The sequence below is a fragment of the Muntiacus reevesi genome, chromosome X, assembly GCF_963930625.1.
Source record: "Muntiacus reevesi chromosome X, mMunRee1.1, whole genome shotgun sequence".
In the NCBI taxonomy this organism is placed as follows: Eukaryota; Metazoa; Chordata; class Mammalia; order Artiodactyla; family Cervidae; genus Muntiacus; species Muntiacus reevesi.
The window spans coordinates 1,526,623-1,548,008 of NC_089271.1; the positions used below are offsets into that span (position 1 = coordinate 1,526,623).

General features: G+C 55.0%; 1 protein-coding gene across 1 annotated transcript in view; it reads right to left on the reverse strand.

Annotated features, from left to right (window-relative positions):
• Positions 1-2,092: 2,092 nt before the first annotated feature.
• MXRA5 (matrix remodeling associated 5) overlaps positions 2,093-21,386 on the reverse strand; it is a 30,225-nt gene continuing 10,931 nt past the window's right edge. The window contains exons 5-7 of the mRNA XM_065914994.1: positions 16,167-21,182; positions 10,313-11,213; positions 2,093-5,145 (exon numbers count right to left, since the gene is read on the reverse strand). Coding sequence (XP_065771066.1) covers positions 3,237-5,145; positions 10,313-11,213; positions 16,167-21,182 — 7,826 coding nt within the window. The 3' untranslated portion in view covers positions 2,093-3,236. The remainder of the gene's footprint in view (positions 5,146-10,312; positions 11,214-16,166; positions 21,183-21,386) is intronic.

Sequence of the window (21,386 nt, forward strand, 5' to 3'; positions counted from 1 at the left end):
TGGAAGGCTCCAGACCATAGGGTCACAAAGAGTCGGACATGAATGCAGTGACTTAGCACGCAGGCATGCATTTACGTGTCTACCAATCATTTGTCCACCTAACCATCCCTCCATCCACACGTCTCTCTTATACACCATCTACGTCTCCATGTATCATCTACATATCTATGTACTGTCTACCTATCATTCAATCATATCTATCTATACATACATGTCTATACATGGATCTGTCAATCATTTATCCATTCATCTACCCACATACCTATTTATCTCTCTGATCTAGCATATCATTGAGAGAGTCAACTCCTAGGCAGGTTGATAAGAAGTCTGGGGGTCCCCAAGGAGCGAGGGGTCTGGAATTCTCAAGGAGGAGGAAAGGACAAACTTTTTTTTTTCCTTCTACATTCCTTAGGATTATATAACAATAATGTGTCTTGCCTGAGGACAGTTTCTGGAAAAAAAAAAAAAAACCTTCTGGCTAATCCTGTTATCTTAAAATGTAAATTACAGGAGTGGGTCTAGTAAGGTCTTTACAACCTCCAGACATTCTTTTGATTCACAGTAACAACTAATCAAAAAGTATATAACTCCGTTCTAACACTAGTGAGGAGGCACTCTTTCTGCCCCCTTATGATGCCTATGTCAGAAGCTTTCTCTATCTCTTTTATACTTTAATAAAACTCTATCACATAAAAGCTCTGAGCGATCAAGCCTCGTCTCTGTCCCCGGATTGAATTCTTCTCCTTTGGAGGCCAAGAATCCCAGCGTCTTTCATAGTTCAGCAATAAACTTTCATCATCTAGCTATTTTGTATCATCTACCATATACGTATACTATATATTGACCAGATGGACGTGGGTTTGAGCAAGCTCCGGGAGTTGGTGATGGACAGGGAAGCCTGGTGTGCTGCAGTTCATGGGGTCACAAAGAGGTGGATGCAACTGAGCGACTGAACTGATATATGCATATATCTATTAACCATCTATCCATCCATCCATCCATCCAGCTACACATTCATCTATCATCTATGTATCATCTATCTAGCTATCGATGTATTGTCAATCTATCAAATCATATCTACTTAAGATCTGTCATGGTGGTCCTCAACTAAGGGTGATGGAGGGGGCATTGAAAATATTTAGAGCCGTGACTTGACTGTCACACACCTGGAGTGGAAGACGCTACTGGCGCTCCGTGGGTATAGCCTACAGATGCTGCTAAGCACCCCAGGACGCACACCACGGCCCCCACTCCAGAAAGTGACCCAGCCCCCAGAGTTCTTGCTGCTAATGTTGACAAACGCTGTCCGAGATAAAAGCGTTGGTCTCCAGAGCATGAACGCTTCAAGCAGGACATGTTTCCAACACATCTGGGGACCCTGGTCCCCCATCCTGGTACCTAGCACATCCTAAGGGCGGTGGAGTTATCCTTAAGCCCATAAACATTGATACCCGAGACAGCATCCATGCTTCCCAGAATGGTGGGAAGCCAAGCTGCTTAGTTCCAATGACTGCTATTCTTTCCAAATTGGTGGCATGGTCGAAACTCACCTTCTTCCCAAATATTTAATCTTGCTTTTTACCCGCTTCTCGGTATGGAAAGCCAAAACATGCATGGGACATGCACCCAAGATGCCTCTTTCCTAAAGAAAATTAGCTGAAGGATTACCACGACACCATTTTTTTCAGTCTCAATTTATCTTGGTTCAGATCAGAACTGTTTCCACCCTTTCTTCCTGTCAAAGGGGTCGCCAGAGCCACCACCTTGGACTCTGTTTCTTTGTAATAAAAAGAGTTGCAGAGAAAGGAGTAATTCCAGTGTGGTGGATAAAAGCAATTTTTAACCAATCTGCTTTATGAAGATTTTTTTTTTTTTTTTTGGATGTGGCCCACCATTTTTAAAGTCTTTATTGAATTTCTTACAATTCTACTTCCATTTTAGGTTTAGGTTTTTTGGCCCTGAGGCATGTGGGATCTACAAAGTCTTAACCACTGGATCATCAGGGAAGTTAAACCAACCAATCTGATTTAAAACTCAAATGCAACTCATGTGCTTTTGCCCTTGAAAAAATACCGCTGTCATGACTGCTTGGCTCTTTGGAAAATATTATTTTATTATCCAATGTACATTATATGGGCCTTAAAAATACAGTAAAGCAGTCATGGAAATAGCAGATCAACTTTCAGTGGCAGACAGGAGGAAAGCGATTTCCGAGCTTGTCCGGAAGACAGTGGGTTTATTCTCTGGGGTCACAACTTTGCTTTCTGTTCCGTCTCCTCTCATCTCCCTGCAACTCTCTCGGGATAAACTTTATTATAAACAAGGAAATTCAATCTGTCACTCCCTCCCCCACCCACAGGATCCGTGGGAACAGTAATATCTTCGTGGTTCATGAATTTGAAGGAAGATGAGGAAACTTGCTTCAACTGCATTTCCATGCCTGCCCTAATGTATCCAAGTCTTGTAAAGACCAATAATTTATTATTTTTAATGAGACAGAAAGTACGTCTTTTGCTTTCTACTCTCATCGTCTGATTAGAAAGAAAAAAATATATATATATTTATATAAAACACTATATAAAAAGTGAGTTCCAGGAACAAAGCATTCTTATAAAACGAGATGTATTGTATGACACATGTACGTGGGTTAAAAAAAAAAAAAAAAATTCAATCATTGTGGTTCTCAGGCCTTGTTGGGCAAAGTGGAATGCTGAAATAACGGAAAGGTGGATACTCGTTCTAGAAGGTTCTATCGTGTTGAAACTGCAGCAGGTTAACTAGGGGAGCGCATTTTGCAGCCGGGCAGCAGAGGCATGGTGAATGTCTATGATTTATTTGCAGTGAGTGCTCCTCAGGGATCCTACAGACGCTGGTTCAAGCGGCAGGGGTGGCGCCCGCGACTCAGAAAATTGAGATCCGCACCCAAGTCCCGTGGAGAGCAAGACCAGGGCGCTTGGCATTCTGCGAACTTGTCGCAAAGTCCCCCCGTCGTGGCAGACGCCCCGTTCCAGCGCCCACGGTGGTTTCCTCTGGTCATCAAGCTTCACTTTAAGTTCCTAAGCCATCGCAACCCACTCCAGCATTCTGACCTGGAGGAGAATTCCACGGACAGAGGAGCCTGGCGGGCTGCAGTCCGGGGAGGAGGGGGCAGCCACCGAGCATCCCACTGGACTGAGCCGCCAGCACTTTTGCCTTCAGGCGAGGGCCGTGGAGACCCCGCCGTCCCATTTGGCCTTTCAGTAGACGTGGACGTAGGTGGTCTTGGAGTCGCTGCCCAGGAGGTTTTTTGCAGTGCATCTGTAGAAGCCCGCGTCTCTCTGGCTGGCCTGCTGGACGGTCAGGGACCCCTGCGGGTGCAGGAACCTGTGGCCGTAGAGGCGCGGCTGAGTCCCCGCGGTGAGACGCGACTTGTCGGGCAGCTCCCAGCTGATCTCGGCCTTGGGGATGCCCATGGCCATGCAGCTCATCTTCACGGAGCTGCCGGGCCGGGCGTAGATGACGGGCGCGGGCTCGCTGGTGATGCGCGGCGGATAGGCGATGACGATCACCGGGACGCTCAGGACGGCGGCAGGGCCGTGTTCGCCCTCCGCCTTGCAGACATAGGTGCCCCGGTCAAAGACCGAGGCGTCCCGCACGGTCAGGGTGCCGTTGTCCCAGAGGGTGAAGCGCCCGCGCACCTGGGGGCCGTCCAGCACCAGGCCGCTGGGGAGCGTCCAGGAGGGGCGCGTGCCCCGCGCGCCCGGGGCGCACGGCAGCCGCAGCGTCTCCCCGTTGACGATGCTGACCAGGTTGCGGTACCGCCTGCCCGCCTCGGGCTGCAGCCCCACCTTCAGGGCCACCAGCCTCTCCGTGTGGCCCGCCGAGTTGCTGGCCACGCAGCGGTAGGCGCCGGCGTCCTCGGAGGAGAGGCCGCTGACGTGCAGCCGGCCGTCCCCCTTGTGGAAGAACCTCTGCAGCCGCTGGCCACTCCGGAGCTCCGTGCCGTTGGGCAGGACCCAGAGCAGCGCGGGCGTGGGGGTGCCCGCGGCCGAGCAGTTGAGGCTGATGGTGTGGCCGGCCGTGGCCGTGATCTTCTCGCTGACCGGGTCGTGGAAGACGGGCTTCTCCAGGGGCTGCAGGACCGTGAGCTGCACCACCAGGCGGGCCTCCCCGCCCTCGTTGCGCCCGATGCACGCCAGCTGCACCGAGTCACTCATGCGCAGGCTCTTGATGTCCAGCGTCCCGTTGCGGTGGATGGTGATGCGGTTTCCGTAGTAGGGGGCCGGCAGGACCACGCCGTCGGGGAAGGCCCAGAGCACCCGCGGCGCCGGCACGCCCTCCGCCCGGCAGTCGATGAGCTTGCGGCTCCCGCCGGGGGCCACCTCGCGCACCGTGGTGATGGCCTCGGGGTGGCCGTTGATGGTGGGTGGCTGCACGTGGACGTGGATCCAGACGGTCTTGCGGTCCTCGCCGCCGCTGTTCCTGACCACGCAGGTGTAGTTGCCGCTGTCGGAGCGCTGGGCCTTCTGGATGAGGAGCGTGCCGTCCTGGGAGACCTGGTACTTGTCGGACGAGGCGGGGATGAGCCGGTGGCTGGGAGACAGCCAGCTGACCCTGGGCGCGGGCTCGCCCTGGGCCTCGCAGGCCACGGCGACCACGTCCCCATAGGGCACCTGGATCACCGAATAGGTCTTGTTGCGGATGGCGGCCGGCTGGCTCACCACCTTGACGCGCACCCGCATCTCGTCCTTGCCCACCTGGTTTTCGGCGAAGCACGTGTAGTCCCCTTCCTCCCGCGGGCCCACCTCGTTGAAGTAGAGCGTCCCGTTGTGGAAGACCACGTAGCGCTTGGCCCGCCCGCCGCTGTCGTCGGCCTGCATGAAGGAGTTGACCAGGCTCCCGTCCGGCAGGCTCCAGGAGATCTCGGGGCTGGGGAGCCCCGTGGCCAGGCAGTCCACCTTGAGGTCGCCCCCGTAGAGGACCCGGTGGTCGCTGGCTTCCTTGTGCTGGATCTGGGCGGCTTTCATGACCACGTTCACCTTGAGCGCCACGAAGTCATCGCCCACCTTGTTCCGGGCGACGCACAGGTAATCCCCCGCGTCTTTGTCGGTGACCGACTTCACCACCAGCGTCCCGTTGGCGAACGCCTTGATCCTGGTGTCGAAGCTGGCGGGGAAGAAGAAAAGGAGGAAGAATGTCAGTCTCCCAAACGCTCTCTTGGCCTGGCTCGAGGTCACCGGAGCAAGACAGAGACTTGGGGTTCTGAGGGACTGCTAGGTGGTCAGGCTGCTGTTTATAGTCACTAAGGCGTGTTCAACTCTTTACCACCCTGCAGAATGTAGCCCGCCAGGCTCCTCTGTCCAGGGGATTCTCCAGGCCAGAATACCGGAGTGGGTTGCCACGCCCCTCCTCCAGGGGATCTTCCCCACCCAGGGATCGAACCCACATCTCCTGCATCAGAGGCAGATTCTTTTACCACTGAGTCACCTACTCCATGGGATTCTCCAGGCAAGAATACTGGAGTGGGTTGCCGTGCCCTTTCTCCAGGGGATCTTCCCCACCCAGGGGTCGAACTCGACTCTCCTGCGTTGGCAGTCGGATTCTCTACTGCTGAGTCACCAGGGAAACTCCACCAGTACCCAAGACTGCCACTCAAAACGCCAGATGGTTTTTGCAGCCGAAAGGGGACACTAACCCAAACACAGAAGCAATTTATTTACCATGAATGAGAACTTCCCGGTGGAGCCTGCCCTCTGGCTGGCCTGGCCACGGATTCAAAGATGTGAAATGCAGCCTACGACATCAAGCCTGTTAGTGTGTGCGTGTGTATGGGTGTGTCTGTGTGTGTGTGAGTGTGTGTGTGTGGATCAAATATTTGCATGCTGGCCAGTGCGGTGCTTAGGGTGATGATAAAATCAGATCAAATGGTACAGTCTCGGACAGAATGAATATGCATTAACCTTAGGATGAGGTGAAATTTTTCCTAAAGAAAGCACTTGATGGGCGATTTCTACCCTTGACAGTTCTCGTGCGGCTGGACTGAACTGTGAGTCAAACAGGAAGCAAAGTAGCGACGCCATGGATCACGGAGGCGTGGTGATCGGAAGGGTTTCGATGCTAAGGTGGGATGCCTCAGAACTTGATGCTGTTGGTCTACAAGTTTCTTCTCTAGAATGCGTCAGTGTCAATGTGCTCAGTGGTTCAGTCATGTCTGACTATTTGCAATCCCCATAGACTGTAGCCCGCCAGGCTCCTCTGTCCATGGGATTCTCCAGGCCAGAATACTGGAGTGGTTTCCCATTCCCTTCTCCACTAAAGCTTACAGACCCTCACCAGCTTGAGGCTATGCTACATGCCATTTCTGCACGCAGTAGACCTACATTCACACGATGCTGAGTTAATATGTAAGAAAGAGTTTTTCAGCATAAAGGGGCAACATGGAAAGAAAGACAGAAATAGCTACCCTACGTACGGGACATTTTTATAAATAGGTATTGGCATCTCCTCCAGCAGCGCAGAGCTAATACTTTGAATAACGGGTTAAGACATTTAGGAACTTCCTACTTTAAAAGTGTCCAACATCTCAGTTGCTTATAAATGATCATTCTGGCTTCTGTAGGGGGAACTTGAACATTCATCCCTAAATATTTCCTGCACATTGCATCATTCTCATAGCATGTATGGAATGGTTCATTTTTTAAAAATGCCTATGATGGAATACAACCTTACAACCTGGTTGCTGTTGTTGAGTCATGGCTGACCCCTTAGAGACGCCATGGATTGTAGCCCGCCAGGCTCCTCTCTCCGTGGGATTTCCCATGGCAGGTATACTGGAGTGGGTTGCCATTTCCTTCTCCAGGGGATCCTCCCGACCCAGGGATCGAACCTCATCTCCTGCATTGGCAGGCAGACCCTTAACCACTGGGCCACCTGATCATTGTTCATCAAAGCTCCGATTGTGGTGGTTTAGTCACTAACTTGTGTCCGACTCTTTTACGACCCCATGGACTGTAGCCCGCCAGGCTCCTCTGTCCATGGGCTTCTCCAGGCAAGAATACTGGAGTGGGTTGCCATTTCCTCCTTCAGCAAGTCTCTCTGACCCAGGGATCGAACCTGGGTCTCCTGCATTACAGGCAGATTCTTCACCGACTGAGCTATAAGCGCCTATTGACAAGGGCCAAATAAACTGTTTTGTTGGCCACGGGAAAAAGAGTCAAGTCTATGTGAATCAGTCAGTCACTGGATAGCAGTGGAGAAGACAAAGATGTTTTAATGTGTCTTGGAGCCAGACTGCAGAAATGTATACAGTAGCATATGTCTGAAAAACACTTAGAAATGCCTATGGCAACGAATCCTAGTCTTGGTCACAATCAGAATCTACAGAGCAGGCCTGAGAAAGGTGCCTGGCTCCACCGCACAGGAGACTTGGCTTCAAGACACCAAAGTCCAATACCTCTGTTTTTTAAACAATCCCAATGTGTAGGCGGGGCAGAGAGCCGGCTCCTTTATAAAACTCCCATGGGCCATTTAATGACACTTTTCTTCCTGAGAATGTAGTCAGAAGCTAGGAATAACGAAGCTACAGAGACCGTCGTTTCTGATTTACAGCGAGAAGCTCTGGACGGCCCCCGTCGACGCTGGAATGACCATCCTTCATTTCAGCGTCCGTTCAACACTCGCCTCAGCCTTGCCAGCGTCAGTGGAAAACAGGCTTCCACGTGGCAGGACACCGGCCCAGCTGGAAGATATTCTGGGGAAAACCGGGTACGTGGTATTCCGGATGGACTGTGCAAAAGTTCATGAGGTACCACCCAGCCGCCTGAAGTTAAAACAGACAGGCCGGGAGAATGCGACAGCAACCTTTTCCTGCACTGGAAGGAGACTGGGTGTCTGCACAGAATCTTGGGTGCTGCTTTTTTTTGGTCCTGTCCCCGGGGAGGAACCCACACCAAACTGCCCGGCCCTGGAGGCTGAAGAGCCGGGGAGGGGGTGGGGTGTCAACACGGCGTCATGGGTGTGGCTTTGCCTCCCTGCTGCCAGCCCCCGTCTCTTTCCTCTGCAGCTGGAAACACTGAATAAAGAGACAGTGGCTTTGGGGGAACGCGCCCAGGGTTTTGCAGCTTCAGCACCTAATGTAAGGGGCTGGATGACTGTCCATGGTGGCCTGGCCTGTGCATGGCGGGGTCTGGGGCAGCTCTCCTGGTCTGTACTGAGTAAACAGTAGCATGTATGCATGTATGGATGGATGGGTAGATGGATGGATGGAGGGAGGGAGGGATGGATGGATGGATGGATTGGTAGATAGACATATGGGTGGATGGATGGATGGATGGAGGGACAGATGGATGGATGGATAGATAGACTGGATGGATGGATGAATAGATAGATGCATGCATGCATGTATGGATGGATGGATGGATGGATGGATGGGTATACAGACATATGGGTGGATGGATGGATGGATGGATGGATGGAGGGAGAGATGGATGGATGGTTGGGTAGATAGAGATATGGATGGATGGATGGAGAGAGGGATAGATGGATGGATGGAGGGATGAATGGATGATGGATGGATGGAGAGAGGGAGGGAGGGATGGATAGATGGATGGATGGGGGGGTGGATGGATAGACTGGATGAATGGATGAATGAATAGATATAGATGCCTGCATGTATGGATGGATGGATAGATGGATGGATGGAGGGTTGCATGGATAGATGGATGGATGGGGGGATGGATGGATGGATAGACTGGATGGATGGATGAATAGATAGATGCATGAATGGATGAATGGATGGATGGATGGATGGATGGGTAGATAGACATATGGATGCATGAATGCATGGGTAGATGGATGGATGGATAGATGGATGGGTGGATAGGTAGACATATGGATGGATGGGTGGGTGGATGGATGGGTAGATAGACATATGGATGATGAATGGGTAGATGGATGGAATGGGTGGATAGATAGACTGGATGGATGGGTAGATAGACATATGGATGGATGGATAGATGTATGTATGGATAGATGGATAGATGTATGGATGGATGGATGGATGGATAGATAATTAGACAGTCTCTCACGCTAGTTCAGGGTTTCTCAGCCTCAGCAGTACTGACACCTGGGGCTGGATAACTCTCTGATGTGGGCCATCCTGAGCACGCATCCTCCACGCCGTGGGGTGTGGAGCGGCACCCCTGGTCTCCACCCACCACATGCCAGGAGCCCCGCTTCCCCATTCTTGAAGTCACATCAACCAAAAACGGCTCCCCAAATTGCCCAAAGTCCCTTGGGGGCAAAATCCCCCTTGGTTGAGACCCACTGCTCTAGAGTCATACGTCTGGGACTCGGAGGCAGGGCAACAAGGCAAGGCGCTTCCTCTTGTAGCCAAAATGAACTTTAAGGATTCCAGATGTGTGACCTTTGTGTATCACCATGCCTTTCAGTTATTTGTCTTTCCCTCCTTTCCTTCTGTTTCGGATACACTTTAACATCACGTGTGGAGCTCCTGTGTGTTTTATTGAGATTCGATTATAGAAAGAGAAGGCAAACTGTTTTTATCTATCCTTTTGTTGTTTCTGTTCAGTCCTTAAGTCGTGTCTGAATCTCTGGCCACCCCTCGGAGTGAATGCCTCCAGGCTCCTCTGTCCACGGGATTTCCCAGACAAGAACACTGGAGTGGGTTGCCATGCCCTTCTCCAGGGGATCTTCCCGACCCAGGGATCGAACCCAGGTCTCCCGCATTGCAGGTGGATTCTTTACTTCTGAGCCACCAGGGAAGCCCAAGAATACTGGAGTGGGTAGCCTATCCCTTCTCCAGCGGATCTTCACCACCCAGGAATGGAATCAGAGTCTCTCCTGCATTGGAGGCAGGTTTTTCACCAACTGAGCTACCAGGGAAGCCCATTCATTCCAGACAAGGAGTCGTTCCCTTTTCTGTCCGACCCCACGAACAGGTGTCCACCCCCAAATCCCAATCGTTGGAAAAGACCCTGATGCTGGGAATGACTGGAGGCGGGAGGAGAAGGGGGCGACAGAGGATGAGATGGTCGGATGGCATCACCGACTGGATGGACATGAGTTTGAGTAAACTCCGGGAGTTGGTGATGGACAGGGAGGCCTGGCGTGCTGCAGTCCATGGGGTCCCAGAGTAGGACACGACTGAGCGACACAATTCCAAGGGGAGACGGAGGGAGGTGCCCCAAGAAGAAAACTCCAAGGGGAGGCATAGGTAGGTGCCTGCGGAGGCGGCGCGCGTAGGTGTCCCCGGGAGCGCGTGGAGGTGCCCGGGGAATGATGGTGAGTCTGGAGAGGCCCCTTACGTACGTACCTGAAAAGCGCGTCAATCATCCGCTTGGACGGCAGCCTCCAGACGATGCGCGGCCAGGGGTCCCCGGAGGCGCTGCAGTCCAGGCGGAGGGTCCCTCCGTAGCGGACGTCGGTCCTCTGCGGCGAGGTGCCGGTGATGCGCGCGTTGGCGGCCGCGCGCTGCACCGTGAGCTGCACCGTGCGGCGCGCCGAGCCCACCAGGTTGGCGGCCACGCACTCGTAGCGCCCGCTGTCCTGGGGCGCCAGGTTGCGGATGTAGAGGGTCCCGTTGGGGAAGACGAAGAGGTTGCCGTGGACGAACTGCGAGGGGCGGATCTGGGTGCCGTCGCGGAGCACCCAGCGCACGCTGGGCAGGGGCGCGGCGCGGGCGGTGCAGTGGATGTGGACGCTGAGGCCGGGAGGCAGCGAGACGTTCTCCGCCTTCTCCTGGTGGATGACCGGGGGCAGCGCCGCCACGTGCAGGCGGATGGCCAGGCTGTCGGCGCCCGCCGCGTTGCTGGCCACGCACTTGTAGACGCCCCTGTCTTGGAACGACGCCTCCTTGATGCTCAGCGTCCGGTTCTCGTGTAGCGTGACCCTGCCCTCCACGGGGGACACGCTCTGCCACACGCGCCCGTCGGGGAAGACCCAGGAGATCTGCGGCGCGGGGGTCCCCTTGGCCAGACACTCCATGGCGATGGTGTCGCCCAGGTAGACGGTGACGTCCTTGTAGTGGGAGGCCAGGATCTGGGGCTGCTGCACCGCGACGGACAGCAGGACCGCCATGCGGTCGGCCCCGTGCAGGTTTTTGGCCGTGCATACGTACTGGCCGCGGTCCTGCACCTGGACGCTCCGGATGACGAAGGTGCCGTTCCTCAGGACCTCGAACCGCTGCAGTCTGGTGTTGGGGGTCATCAGAGCGCCTGGAAATCAAAAACAGCTGCCATCAGCTGCGATGCACACCAAGCCCTTTCCACAAGGATGGAATAAAGACCATTACTTAATGCATCTCTGCCTGCAGCCACCCAGTCGCCAAGCCGACCCTTTGCGACCCCGCTGGACCGTAGCCCGCCAGGTTCCTCGGTCCGTCGGACTCTCCCAGGAAGGAACGCTGGTGTGGGTTGCCATTCCCTCCTCCAGGGGATCTTCCCGATGTAGGGATTGAACCTGAGTCTCCTGCATTGGCACTGACCCATCAGGGAAACTCTTTAATCTCATTTCCCCTGTTTATGTCCAAACTGCAAAAAAGCAAAAGGCCCAACCCCCAGGACTTCCAAAAATCTTCTCGAGCGCGCGCATGTGTGCGCCAAATCACTTCAGTCGTGTTCAACTCTCTGTGACCCCGTGGACTGTAGCCCGCCAGGCTCCTCTGTCCGTGGGGATTCTCCAGGCAAGAAATCTGGAGTCAGCTTTAAGTACAGATACATCCCCTTGCTCTTGAACCTCCGTCCCGCCCCCCGCCCCAGCCCGCTAAGTCATCACAGACCCCCGAGCTGGGGTCTGACAGCTTCCCACTAGAGATCTATTCTTCACATTGCAGTGTGCATACAGGGTGTCATGAATATACAGTCAGGCCGTGGAGAATTATAAGATGGAAAAAACATCCTGTTTCCTCAACGCACACATTTTCAAGTGGGAAAGAAAGAGATGGCGTAGCGCTGCATGTGAAGTCATGTCCAACTCTATGTGACACCAAACGGGAAAAGCAAAAAGACCCACCCCCAGTACCTCCAGGATCGCCTGCGTGCCTGCTAAGTCGCTTCAGTCCTGTCTGGCTCTTTGCGACCCCATGGACTGCAGCCCGCCAGGCTCCTCTGTCCATGGGATTCTCCAGGCAAGAATAGTGGAGTTCGGTTGCCAGGCCCTTCACCAGGGGATCTTCCCGACCCAGGGATCGAACTGGAGTCTTCTGCACTGGCAGGTGGGTTCTTTACCACTGAGCCACCTGTGAAGCCCTTTAATTGATCGACTTCTCCTCTTTACGTCCACACGGCAAAGAGCAAAAGACCCACCCCGCCAGTACCTCCGATATTCCTCCTGACTCTTTCATGAAATCCCCGAACCAGGGTAAATGCCACCTTCCCGCCTGGGCAGCGGGTATGCTTTTCAGAGAGGGTTCTGGAAGGTACCATGAGCCCCAGGGCATCCCAAGGCGGCCTCTTTGTTCACTTACGTTACTGGAGAGGCGGCTCTGCTTTGCTCAGCCCCTGCCTCCCCGCGTGGACGCTCAGGTCCTCCTCAGGTGCCCAGGTCGGCGGCAGGGACGCTCCAGGTTTGCAGTCACTGTCCCCCTTGGCCCGGCCAGGCTCCCGAGAGCGAGGTTGGGCGGGTCATTCTGTCTCATGTGGCTGAGCTGAGCTCTCACACATGCTTCATGACACCCCCACCTCTATAGCTGGGGGACACCTGTTCCTCTTTCTCCCCACCATCTGTGCACCCCAAGACGCTCAGCATCACTAATTATCAGAGAAAGGGAACTCAAAACTACAGTGAGGTATCAGCTCACACCGGTCAGAATGGTCATCAATGAAAAAAAATCTACAAACGATATTAAAAAGCAGAGACGTTACTTTGCCAACAAATGTCCATCTAGTCAAGACTACGGTTTTTCCAGTGGTCATGTGTGGATGTGAGAGTTTGGACCATAAAGAAAGCTGAGCGCCAAAGAATTGATGCTTCTGAACTGTGGTGTTGGAGAAGACTCTTGAGAGTCCCCTGGACTGCAAGGAGATCCAACCAGTCCATCCTAAAGGAGATCAGTCCTGAATATTCATTGGAAGGACTGATGCTGAAGCTGAAACTCCCATACTTTGGCCACCTGATTCGAAGAAGTGACTCACTGGAAAAGATCCTGATGCTGGGAAAGATTGAGGGCAGGAGCAGAAGGGGACGACAGAGGATGAGATGGTTGGATGGCGTCACTGACTCTATGGACATGAGTTTGAGTAAACTCTAGGACTTGGTGATGGAGATGGAGCCTGGCGTGCTGCAGTCCATGGGGTCACAAAGAGTCAGACACGACTGAGCGACTGAACTGAATTGAACTAATAAGTGCTGGAGAGGATATGGAGAGAAGGGAACCCTCTTGCACTAGAACTAACATATGATACAGCAATGTCACCCCTGGGCATATATCCTGAGAAAAAAAAAAAAATAACTCAAAAAACAAAAAAACCACCTGCACCCAAGTGTTCATTGCAGCACTGTTTACAGTAACGACGTGGAAGCAACCTAAGTGTCCATCGACAGATGAATGGATAAAGATGTGGCACACACACACACACACACACACACACACACACACACACACACAGTGGAACATGACTCAGCCATGAGACGGAACGCGCCTGAGTCTGTTGCATTGATGTGGACGAACCTAGCGTCTGTCGTACGGAGTGAAGGAGGTCAGAAAGAGACAATCAGATGTCGTGCACATTAACGCCTGCATATGGAATCTGGAGAGATGGGTCCTGAGGCTCCTGTTTGCAGGGCAGGAACAGAGATGCAGACAGAGAGAAGGGGCAGGTGGGCACAGCGGGCGAAGGAGAAGGTAGGGTGAATCGGGAGAGTAGCACCAACATATGTATAAGATCGTGTGTGGAACAGACAGAGAGAGGGCAGCTGGGGTCTAGCCCAGGGAGCTCAGCTCGGGGCTCTGTGATGACCTAGAGGGGTGGATGGGGGCTGGGAGGGAGGCTTAAGAGGAAGGAGATGTGTGGATACTTACAGCTGATTCACGTTGTCGTACATGAGAGACCAACACAGCGTTATGTAAAGCAATTATATTCCAATAAAAAAAAAACCCAGCTGGAGCTAACTAAGAAAAGAAAAGTGTCAGTCGCTCACTCGTGTTTGACTCTTTGCGACTCCCACGGACTGTATCCCACCAGGCTCCTCTGTCCGTGGGGATTCTCCAGGCAAGAATACTGGAGTGGGTTGCCACGCCCTTCTCCAAACCAAGGAAAAGCTGGCGCTAGAAGCAGAATCCCCGTCAGGTGGAGGAAGATGCGTGATGGTCCTGGGCGGGGGCGTGGCCCAGGGACACGCTTCGATGGAGCAAGGTACAGAGGACGCTAAGGATGAATGCAAGTGGGGTCTCTTCACTGGAGGGACACGCCTTCCATCCGAGGCAGAGTCCTTTCAGGACGACGCGGTGTCCCCCTCGCTGGCTTTCTTCAGCAAATTCCTCATTAAATCATTAGGGACGTCTTTGGCGTCCAACGCGGAGCCTATCAAAGAGGCCAGTAATCTGCGTGCGCCCAGCGCCTCTTCTCACGACTGGAAAACGTCCAGCGTGTGTGAGATCAGCAGAGAGCATACAGCTGTCTCCAGTGTAACAGCGTCGGTCACTTCCTGGGTTATCTACACGGCAGATGGAGGAGGGAAAAAAAAACCCAAGCCTCTGAACAGAATCCAAGCCTGAAGGACACAGCTGTGCTTGAGAGAGACGGAAAGACAAAGAGGAAAAGGGAGGTACGTTCTCACAGACTGCAGGGCTGGAAGAGAGACGCAGATCTGTGGATACAGCGGGGCAAGGACAGGCTGGGACGAACCGAGAGGAACGCTGACATATATATATACCCTACACGTGTAAAATATAGAGCACAACTGGGAAGCTTCTGAATAACACAAGGAGCTCATCTCAGTGCTCTGCGATGACCTGGAGGGGCGGGCATCACGTTTAGTTCCCCGCATCACCGTGATTCTGTTTGGACATCCAAGCAGATGGGTCGTTTTGGATGAGGCAAAGCGGTCTTTGCAGCAGCCCAGCCTGCCAAGTAGAGACCGTCGTATGGACCCTTGTTATGTGCGCTGAATTCTGTCCTTCCACCATCAATTCCTATGTTGGAGTTGGGACCCCCCACCACCCCGCAGAAGCTCAGAATGCAGCTGTGCCTGGAGACGGTCTTTAAAGAGGGGATGGAGGTGAAAAAAGGAGGTCTATGAGGGTGTGTCCTGATCCCAGAGGACCGTGGTTCTGATGAGAAGAGGAGATGGGGACATCAGACACACGGACGGATGGCCGCGTGAGGAGACGGCCGTTGACGCGCTGAAGAGGATTCAGGGGGGTCCAGTCCTGCTGTCACGTGGATCTTGGACTTCCAACCCCCACAGACGGTCAGAAAAGAGGTTGGCGGCTCCAGCTGCCCGTGTAGGGTGCTCAGTGATGGCAGACGGGGCTGACTCATAGAAATCACAGCTCTAGGTTCAATGCAAACCAACACCCACCGAGCTCAGACCAGACTCCAGCGACCTTCCAAGCCAGTGGGAGGATGCAGAGGGGGGACTTCCCCTCACCCTCCCTTCCTGCAAGCCCCATGCGCCTGGCCGTTGACTTCTGTACCAAACCTCACGGGGATAAGGCAAGAGGTTCCTTTGCGGAATATTTCTGAGCCTCGGGGTTTCTCGTCATTGTTCAGTCGATAAATCACATCCGATGCTTTGCAACCCCATGGACTGTAGCCCGCCAGCCTCCTCTGTCCATGGGATTCTCCAGGCAAGAATAGTGGAGTGGGTTGCCACGCCCTTCTCCAGGGGATCTTCCCCAACCCAGGGATGGAACCCACTTCTCTTGCACTGGCAGGCAGATTCTTTACTTCCGAGACACCTGAGAAGCCCTAAGTCCCAGTTAGGAATGCTACATGTTTCCACTGCTGCTTTAAAAAAAAAAAAAACACCTCACACCCTGGTTCATCTCTTACTGCCCCGTCCCTGTAATGGGATACACCCATCGATAGATTCTCTGGAGTCCCTTCCCATCCCATCTACCCATCGTCCTGAGAGTCTCTGGTTCTACGTGGACTTCTTAGGCTAGAGGAACTCACCCTCTCCACCTACCAGCCCCGGTTAGAACGCCCGACGTGTAAACACCGTACCTGTGGACAGCTTGGTCCAAGTCACGAAGGGCTTGGGTTTCCCCGTGGCCTCACAGGGGAACATGACGTCCGTCTCGGCGGTGACGGTCACGGTCTGCGGGGATTTGGTGACGATCTGCGGCTTTTCCCCAAGGGTCCAGAATTTGGACGCAGGGGGCCCTCCGGCAGAGAAGAGCTTTGAGCTGCTGTGATGGAAGCTTCTGGAGGGCGGGACGGAAGACGTCGAGAAGGGGATGGAGCTCCGGGTGGAGGAGACCGGGGGGATGTTCCGTACATTCGTGGAGGGGGGAGATGTGGTCCTGGGGGCGTGCAAGACGGGAGGCGCTGGGGGCCCCAGGTCCATGTGGAAGATGCTCTGAGCGTGGATCCGAGTGTAGGGACCTGTGTTGACCTTTCTGTCTCTCAACGCCGGGGCTGGAGAGCTGGGTCCCTGAGGTTTTGGAGTACCTCCCAATTGGGGGAAAGACAGGGTCCTGTTGATAAAGAAAGGGAATTTTCCGCCGGGAAAAGGAGGCGCTCTCGAATTCGGAAGCTTGCCCACGGGGTCTCTTCTTAGATCGGGCAGGTGGTTATTTCCCAGCGACCTGGAGTTGCCCTGGAATCGGTCAGTTCCCTGGCCGGTCGCCGGACCCGGAACGCTAGGTTTGGACCCAGGCCACGAAACCACCACGGGAGTCGTCGGATAACTCGTTGATCTTGGAGTCGTCGTGTGCCCGCCCTCCGGCCAAACCCTCGACGGGTACGTGGTGACTCCCGGTTTGCGGGTCAGGTGATGAGGGGGCTGGAAGGTGACCAAGAATCTGAAGGGGCTTTGTGTCACTGCGTGCGGGGGTCTCACGGTTCCTCTCGGCGGGATCGGTGTGGTGGGAACTCCAGCTGGTTGGGGGAAAACCGGGACCCTCCCAGCCTCGTTTGGACCATCTGGAGCACGGGGAAGCATGTTTTTCATTGTACCATCAAACGCTTCCTTTCTTAACGCCTCCTCTGGAGTCAAGGTAAACGTGTCCTGCTTGGAAGAGGGCGTGGATAACTGGTCTGGCTTCGCCAGATGCCGAGTTACTGCGCTACTCACCAAAGGCGCTTTGGTTTCTGGGGTCCCCACGTAATGGAAGGAGACGTGGTCTTTGGAAGCTTTCCAGGCCGGGGACGTCCCTGAAGGAAGAGGGGCTGTGGGCTTTGTGGTGGTCTCTGCGGAGGAAATGAGAGTCGTGGGTGGGAATGGCGATTCTGGCTCCTCCACCGGGGCGGGAGTGGACACGCGACTCTGGGGCCCAATTTCAGAAGGGACGGTGGCGTGAGCGGTTTCACGGCTTCTCTGATCACGGATGGTGGTTTCCGCCAGACTCGAGGATGCCTCTATCCTCAAGTCCTTTAGGATGGGTAGAGTCGTCAAAGGAGCCACCGGTTGAGGTTCAAACAGTGTAGAGACCCCCGCTGAAGGCGAAAACTCAGTAGGCAAACCCAGATCCGCTGTGCCTCTCACAGAGGGTGATTCTGTAAGCGCTTCCGAAGGGCTGGTAACGGGTGGGTCTGTGTGTTCCATCGCAGGCTGGCTTGCCCCTGGGGGGTCCCAGCTCGTCGTTTCTGGAAAGGGAGACGTCAGAGATGCCTTAAATCCTCTCGCAGGGGAGACCTTGGCTCCAGGAGGTGATACCGCATGAGTGACTGAGGCTCCAGGGACCACACCGTCGGTTTGATAGTCCCCGAGGTCTGTGACACCGCGGTTCTTCATTTCCTTTCCGTCTGACACGGGCTTGCGTGTGACGGGAGCGGTCTCTCGGAATCTGCCAGGCGATAAATGTGTTTTGCTGATGCTGGCTGTGCTGTGATCTTCCATGCCGGTTATCTCCCGTGGGTCTCCAGTGGTGAGAGAGACGGTCGTAGGGGAAAGCGCAGCTTGGGAGCTGGAGGGGAAAGAGGTTTTATGCTTATCTTCTGGAGAAAGGTTGGGCTTGGACACAGAAGGTGCAGAGCTGAGGGTGGATGCGATGTATCGGTGTCTGTTGGGTCTCTTGCCCTGTTTCCTGCGTGGGCTGCCCCTGGATACGGGTTCGGCATGCTCCTCCGTGTCCAAGCGTCCCGGGGTACCCACGGCGCTGTTAGCCCAGGTCGTAGGACCCAGAGAACTCGCCCCTTGGCTTGCAGTCTTCACTTCAGGGACCTGGGTCGGCGGAGTCGAGAAAGTGTCTGTCGGGGCAAACGTCGTATGTGGGGTCTGTTTATGGCGGTGTCGGAATTTGTGGGGTCGGAATCGCCTCCTCCCATGGGGCCTCTTCCGAGAAGGATGCGTGGTCAGCATCGACGGTGAAGTGTCCTTTGGGGCTGGCGTGGTCACCGGTGCTGTGGTCGTGTCTTTGCCAAACACGATGCCAAGCGTGGACTCCTGGGGACGCTTCAAATCAGTGATGCTGTTCACCACTTGCAGAGTCAAGTCAAGCAGAGTGGTCGGGCCTACGGCTTGCCCATTTCCGTCAGCGTGTCGGGAGTCCATGGGGTGTGTCTCAAGCGCACCCTCTTCCTGCAGCGTCTGAGAAGTCTCCTTAGTGCCCTCGGGAATCACTGGGTGGCCCCGGGTGCTTAAACCAGTTTTCACAAGCTGCGGGCTGTCTGTCTGTTCCTGGAGGCGCGTTTCAGCTGGGACGCCGGGGTCCCCTAAGGTGGGGTCTTCAAGCGGCTCAGATGTCCTGGCCTCAGCAACCCACGAGACGGGAGTTGGCCTGAAGTGTGCGGAGGCCTGCTCTTTCACGGTATGCTCAGCTGGGAGTGGATTTGTCCCCAGATCGGGGTAAAAGTAGGTCACGGTCTCAGATTCAGCCAAGGGTACGGCATCCATTGGAGATTCATCCTCAGGGGATGTGGACTCCGGCACAGACCCAACATCGAGGGTAGACCAGCTGTCTGTGGCTACATTTTCACTGGTGGACCCTTTGTGCTCCATTTCTAGAGCCTGTAGTGTAGAAAATTCATAAAGTATAGATGACGGTGTCGTGGCTGGGGTCTGGTTGGAGTCAACCTCAGTGGGAGTTGTACCCAGGGTCTTCTCAGAAGAGTCCTCCTCAATATACTCTTCCACGGGTGTCCCTGTCACTCTGGATTCACTACCAATGACTCCGTCGTGACCAGGTTGGAGCGGAACAGTCCTAGGGGAGGAGACAGCACTGGAAACCTGCTCCTCCTCGCCAAATACGGGCGTATCTCCCGAGGATTCTTCTGCGCTGCTTGTGGTCTGAATGGGCGCTGAGCCGGGAGCCACGGCAGGCAGAGGTGGAGTCACGTCCTGCCTCGTCAGCGAAGGCGAGCTGACTGTGATGGCCTGCGGTCCTTCCGTTCCCTTCGGGAGAGTTCTCCCGCGGACTCTGGCTAAGATGTCTGCCCAGCGTTCTGGATTAACCTGCTTGTTGGCCACGTTTATCCTCCGTCTGGACTCGAAGACTCTGCGGCCCTCGGCGACGTTGGTGTCCGGCTCCTTTGCGGGGTGCTTCCAGGGTTTCAGCTTTCTGCGCCCTTTCCTGGTCTTCGTACCTCTGCCGACGGCGTCGTCTGTTGCTCTGATTAACACCTCTTGGTCCTGCGGGTGGAGGACCGTCCTCGATGCGTTCTCTTCATCTCCCATGCCGGATCCGCCTTCATCCTCCACGATCCCGCCTCGCCCTCCGGAAAGAGTCCTGCCTCCTGGGCGCCCGCCTCTTTTCGGAGACCTGCCGGACCCCCTCTTGCTCACCTGGACCCCCACCGTGAAATGATCCGCCCCGCGCTGGTTGACCGCCACGCATCTGTAGTAACCGCTGTCGCGGCTTTGAACCTTGGGGATGGAAAGAGTGCCGTCGGCCAGCATATAGGCGTGCGAGGCATTGGCCATCGCGTTCAGCATCCTTTTGTGTGGAAGGATCCAGCTGATCTGGGCTTCTGGTACGGCCAGCGCCTTGCAAGGCAGCATCACGGGCTCCCCTGGGTTCTTGTGAACGGTGACCGTGAACGCGTCGGGAGGCTGAACAACCGGCGGCTGTACCAGGAGCCTGTAGAACATCCGGTCCGTCTCATCCCTCACCCGAGCGACGCACTGGTACAGACCAGCGTCCGACGGCTGCGTCGACCTGATCTTCAGCCAGCCGCTGGTGAGGACGGAGAACCTGCCGTCGCGGTCTTCCATCGGCGCTTTCACGACGGACCCGTCCGGGAGCACCCAGGAGATGGAGGGGCTCTCGGAAGCCCTGACGTTGCAGCTCAGGGGGCAGGGGCTCCCCTCCAGGACGGTCAGGGCTCTCTGCACGGCTTTGCCGGGCTCGATCATCACCCAGCTTCTGCTCCGAGACAGCCTCGCGTCCTTGGCGGACACGACCAGGGCGTGCCGAGACGAATAGGACAGCACCACCGCTTTGGCTGAGCTCAGACGCCGGTTGAGTTGCAGCTCGATGGACGGCTGCGTGACCCACTCCGGCTCGGCGAGGATGTGGGCCCTGACGCCCGTGTAGTAGAGCGTGGCGTCGTCGTCAGCATCTTGCCTGTACTGGTAGCCGAGCCTGGGGTCTTTGCCGAGCACGGGGTCCCGGTGGAGCTTCACAGGCACCTCGCTGTAGTAGGCGATCAGCTTCCAGAGCTTCTCGTAGTTCTGCCGCGTCATGGGACACTCGAAGTCCAAGGCGACCGTGGCGTTGATCTCTATCTCCTGGGGGTCTGTCTGGTTCAGGTGGAGCCTGGACACGTCCGTGGGCTTCTTGATGTCGCAGACCAGGTGGACTGTGTTTCCGTGCTCATCGCTCATGTTCACGGACACGTTCCACACGGGGAACTGGAAGCCGTCCAGGGAGAAGGGGTGCCGGGCATCCTCGTCCTCATCCTGATCTTCCTCGCTACTCCGGCTCCCGTTCTGTCTCAGCGGGGACTCGATAGAGGGCTTCTGGCAGGGGACGTCCTGCAGCTTCTGCAGCTCCTGTTGCTGCCACGTCTTGGGACTGAAGCACGTGGAACAGAGCTGACCCCCTTCGTACGCTTTGTCCTTCTTGCACTTCAGGACTCCTGGAACACAGCATCAGACAAACGTGCTCTAAGTCAACGACCCCAAGAATGGACAGAGGATGAAGCCTCTGTGTGCATCTTTATCGCCTGGGTGCATCTCAACCAAGATTCACGACCTTACCTACCTGTGTCCGTGATGTCACCTAGGAGCTTAAATCCATTTAACCCCACTGTGTGGTAACTAACCAGGCTCTGGGAAGTTCC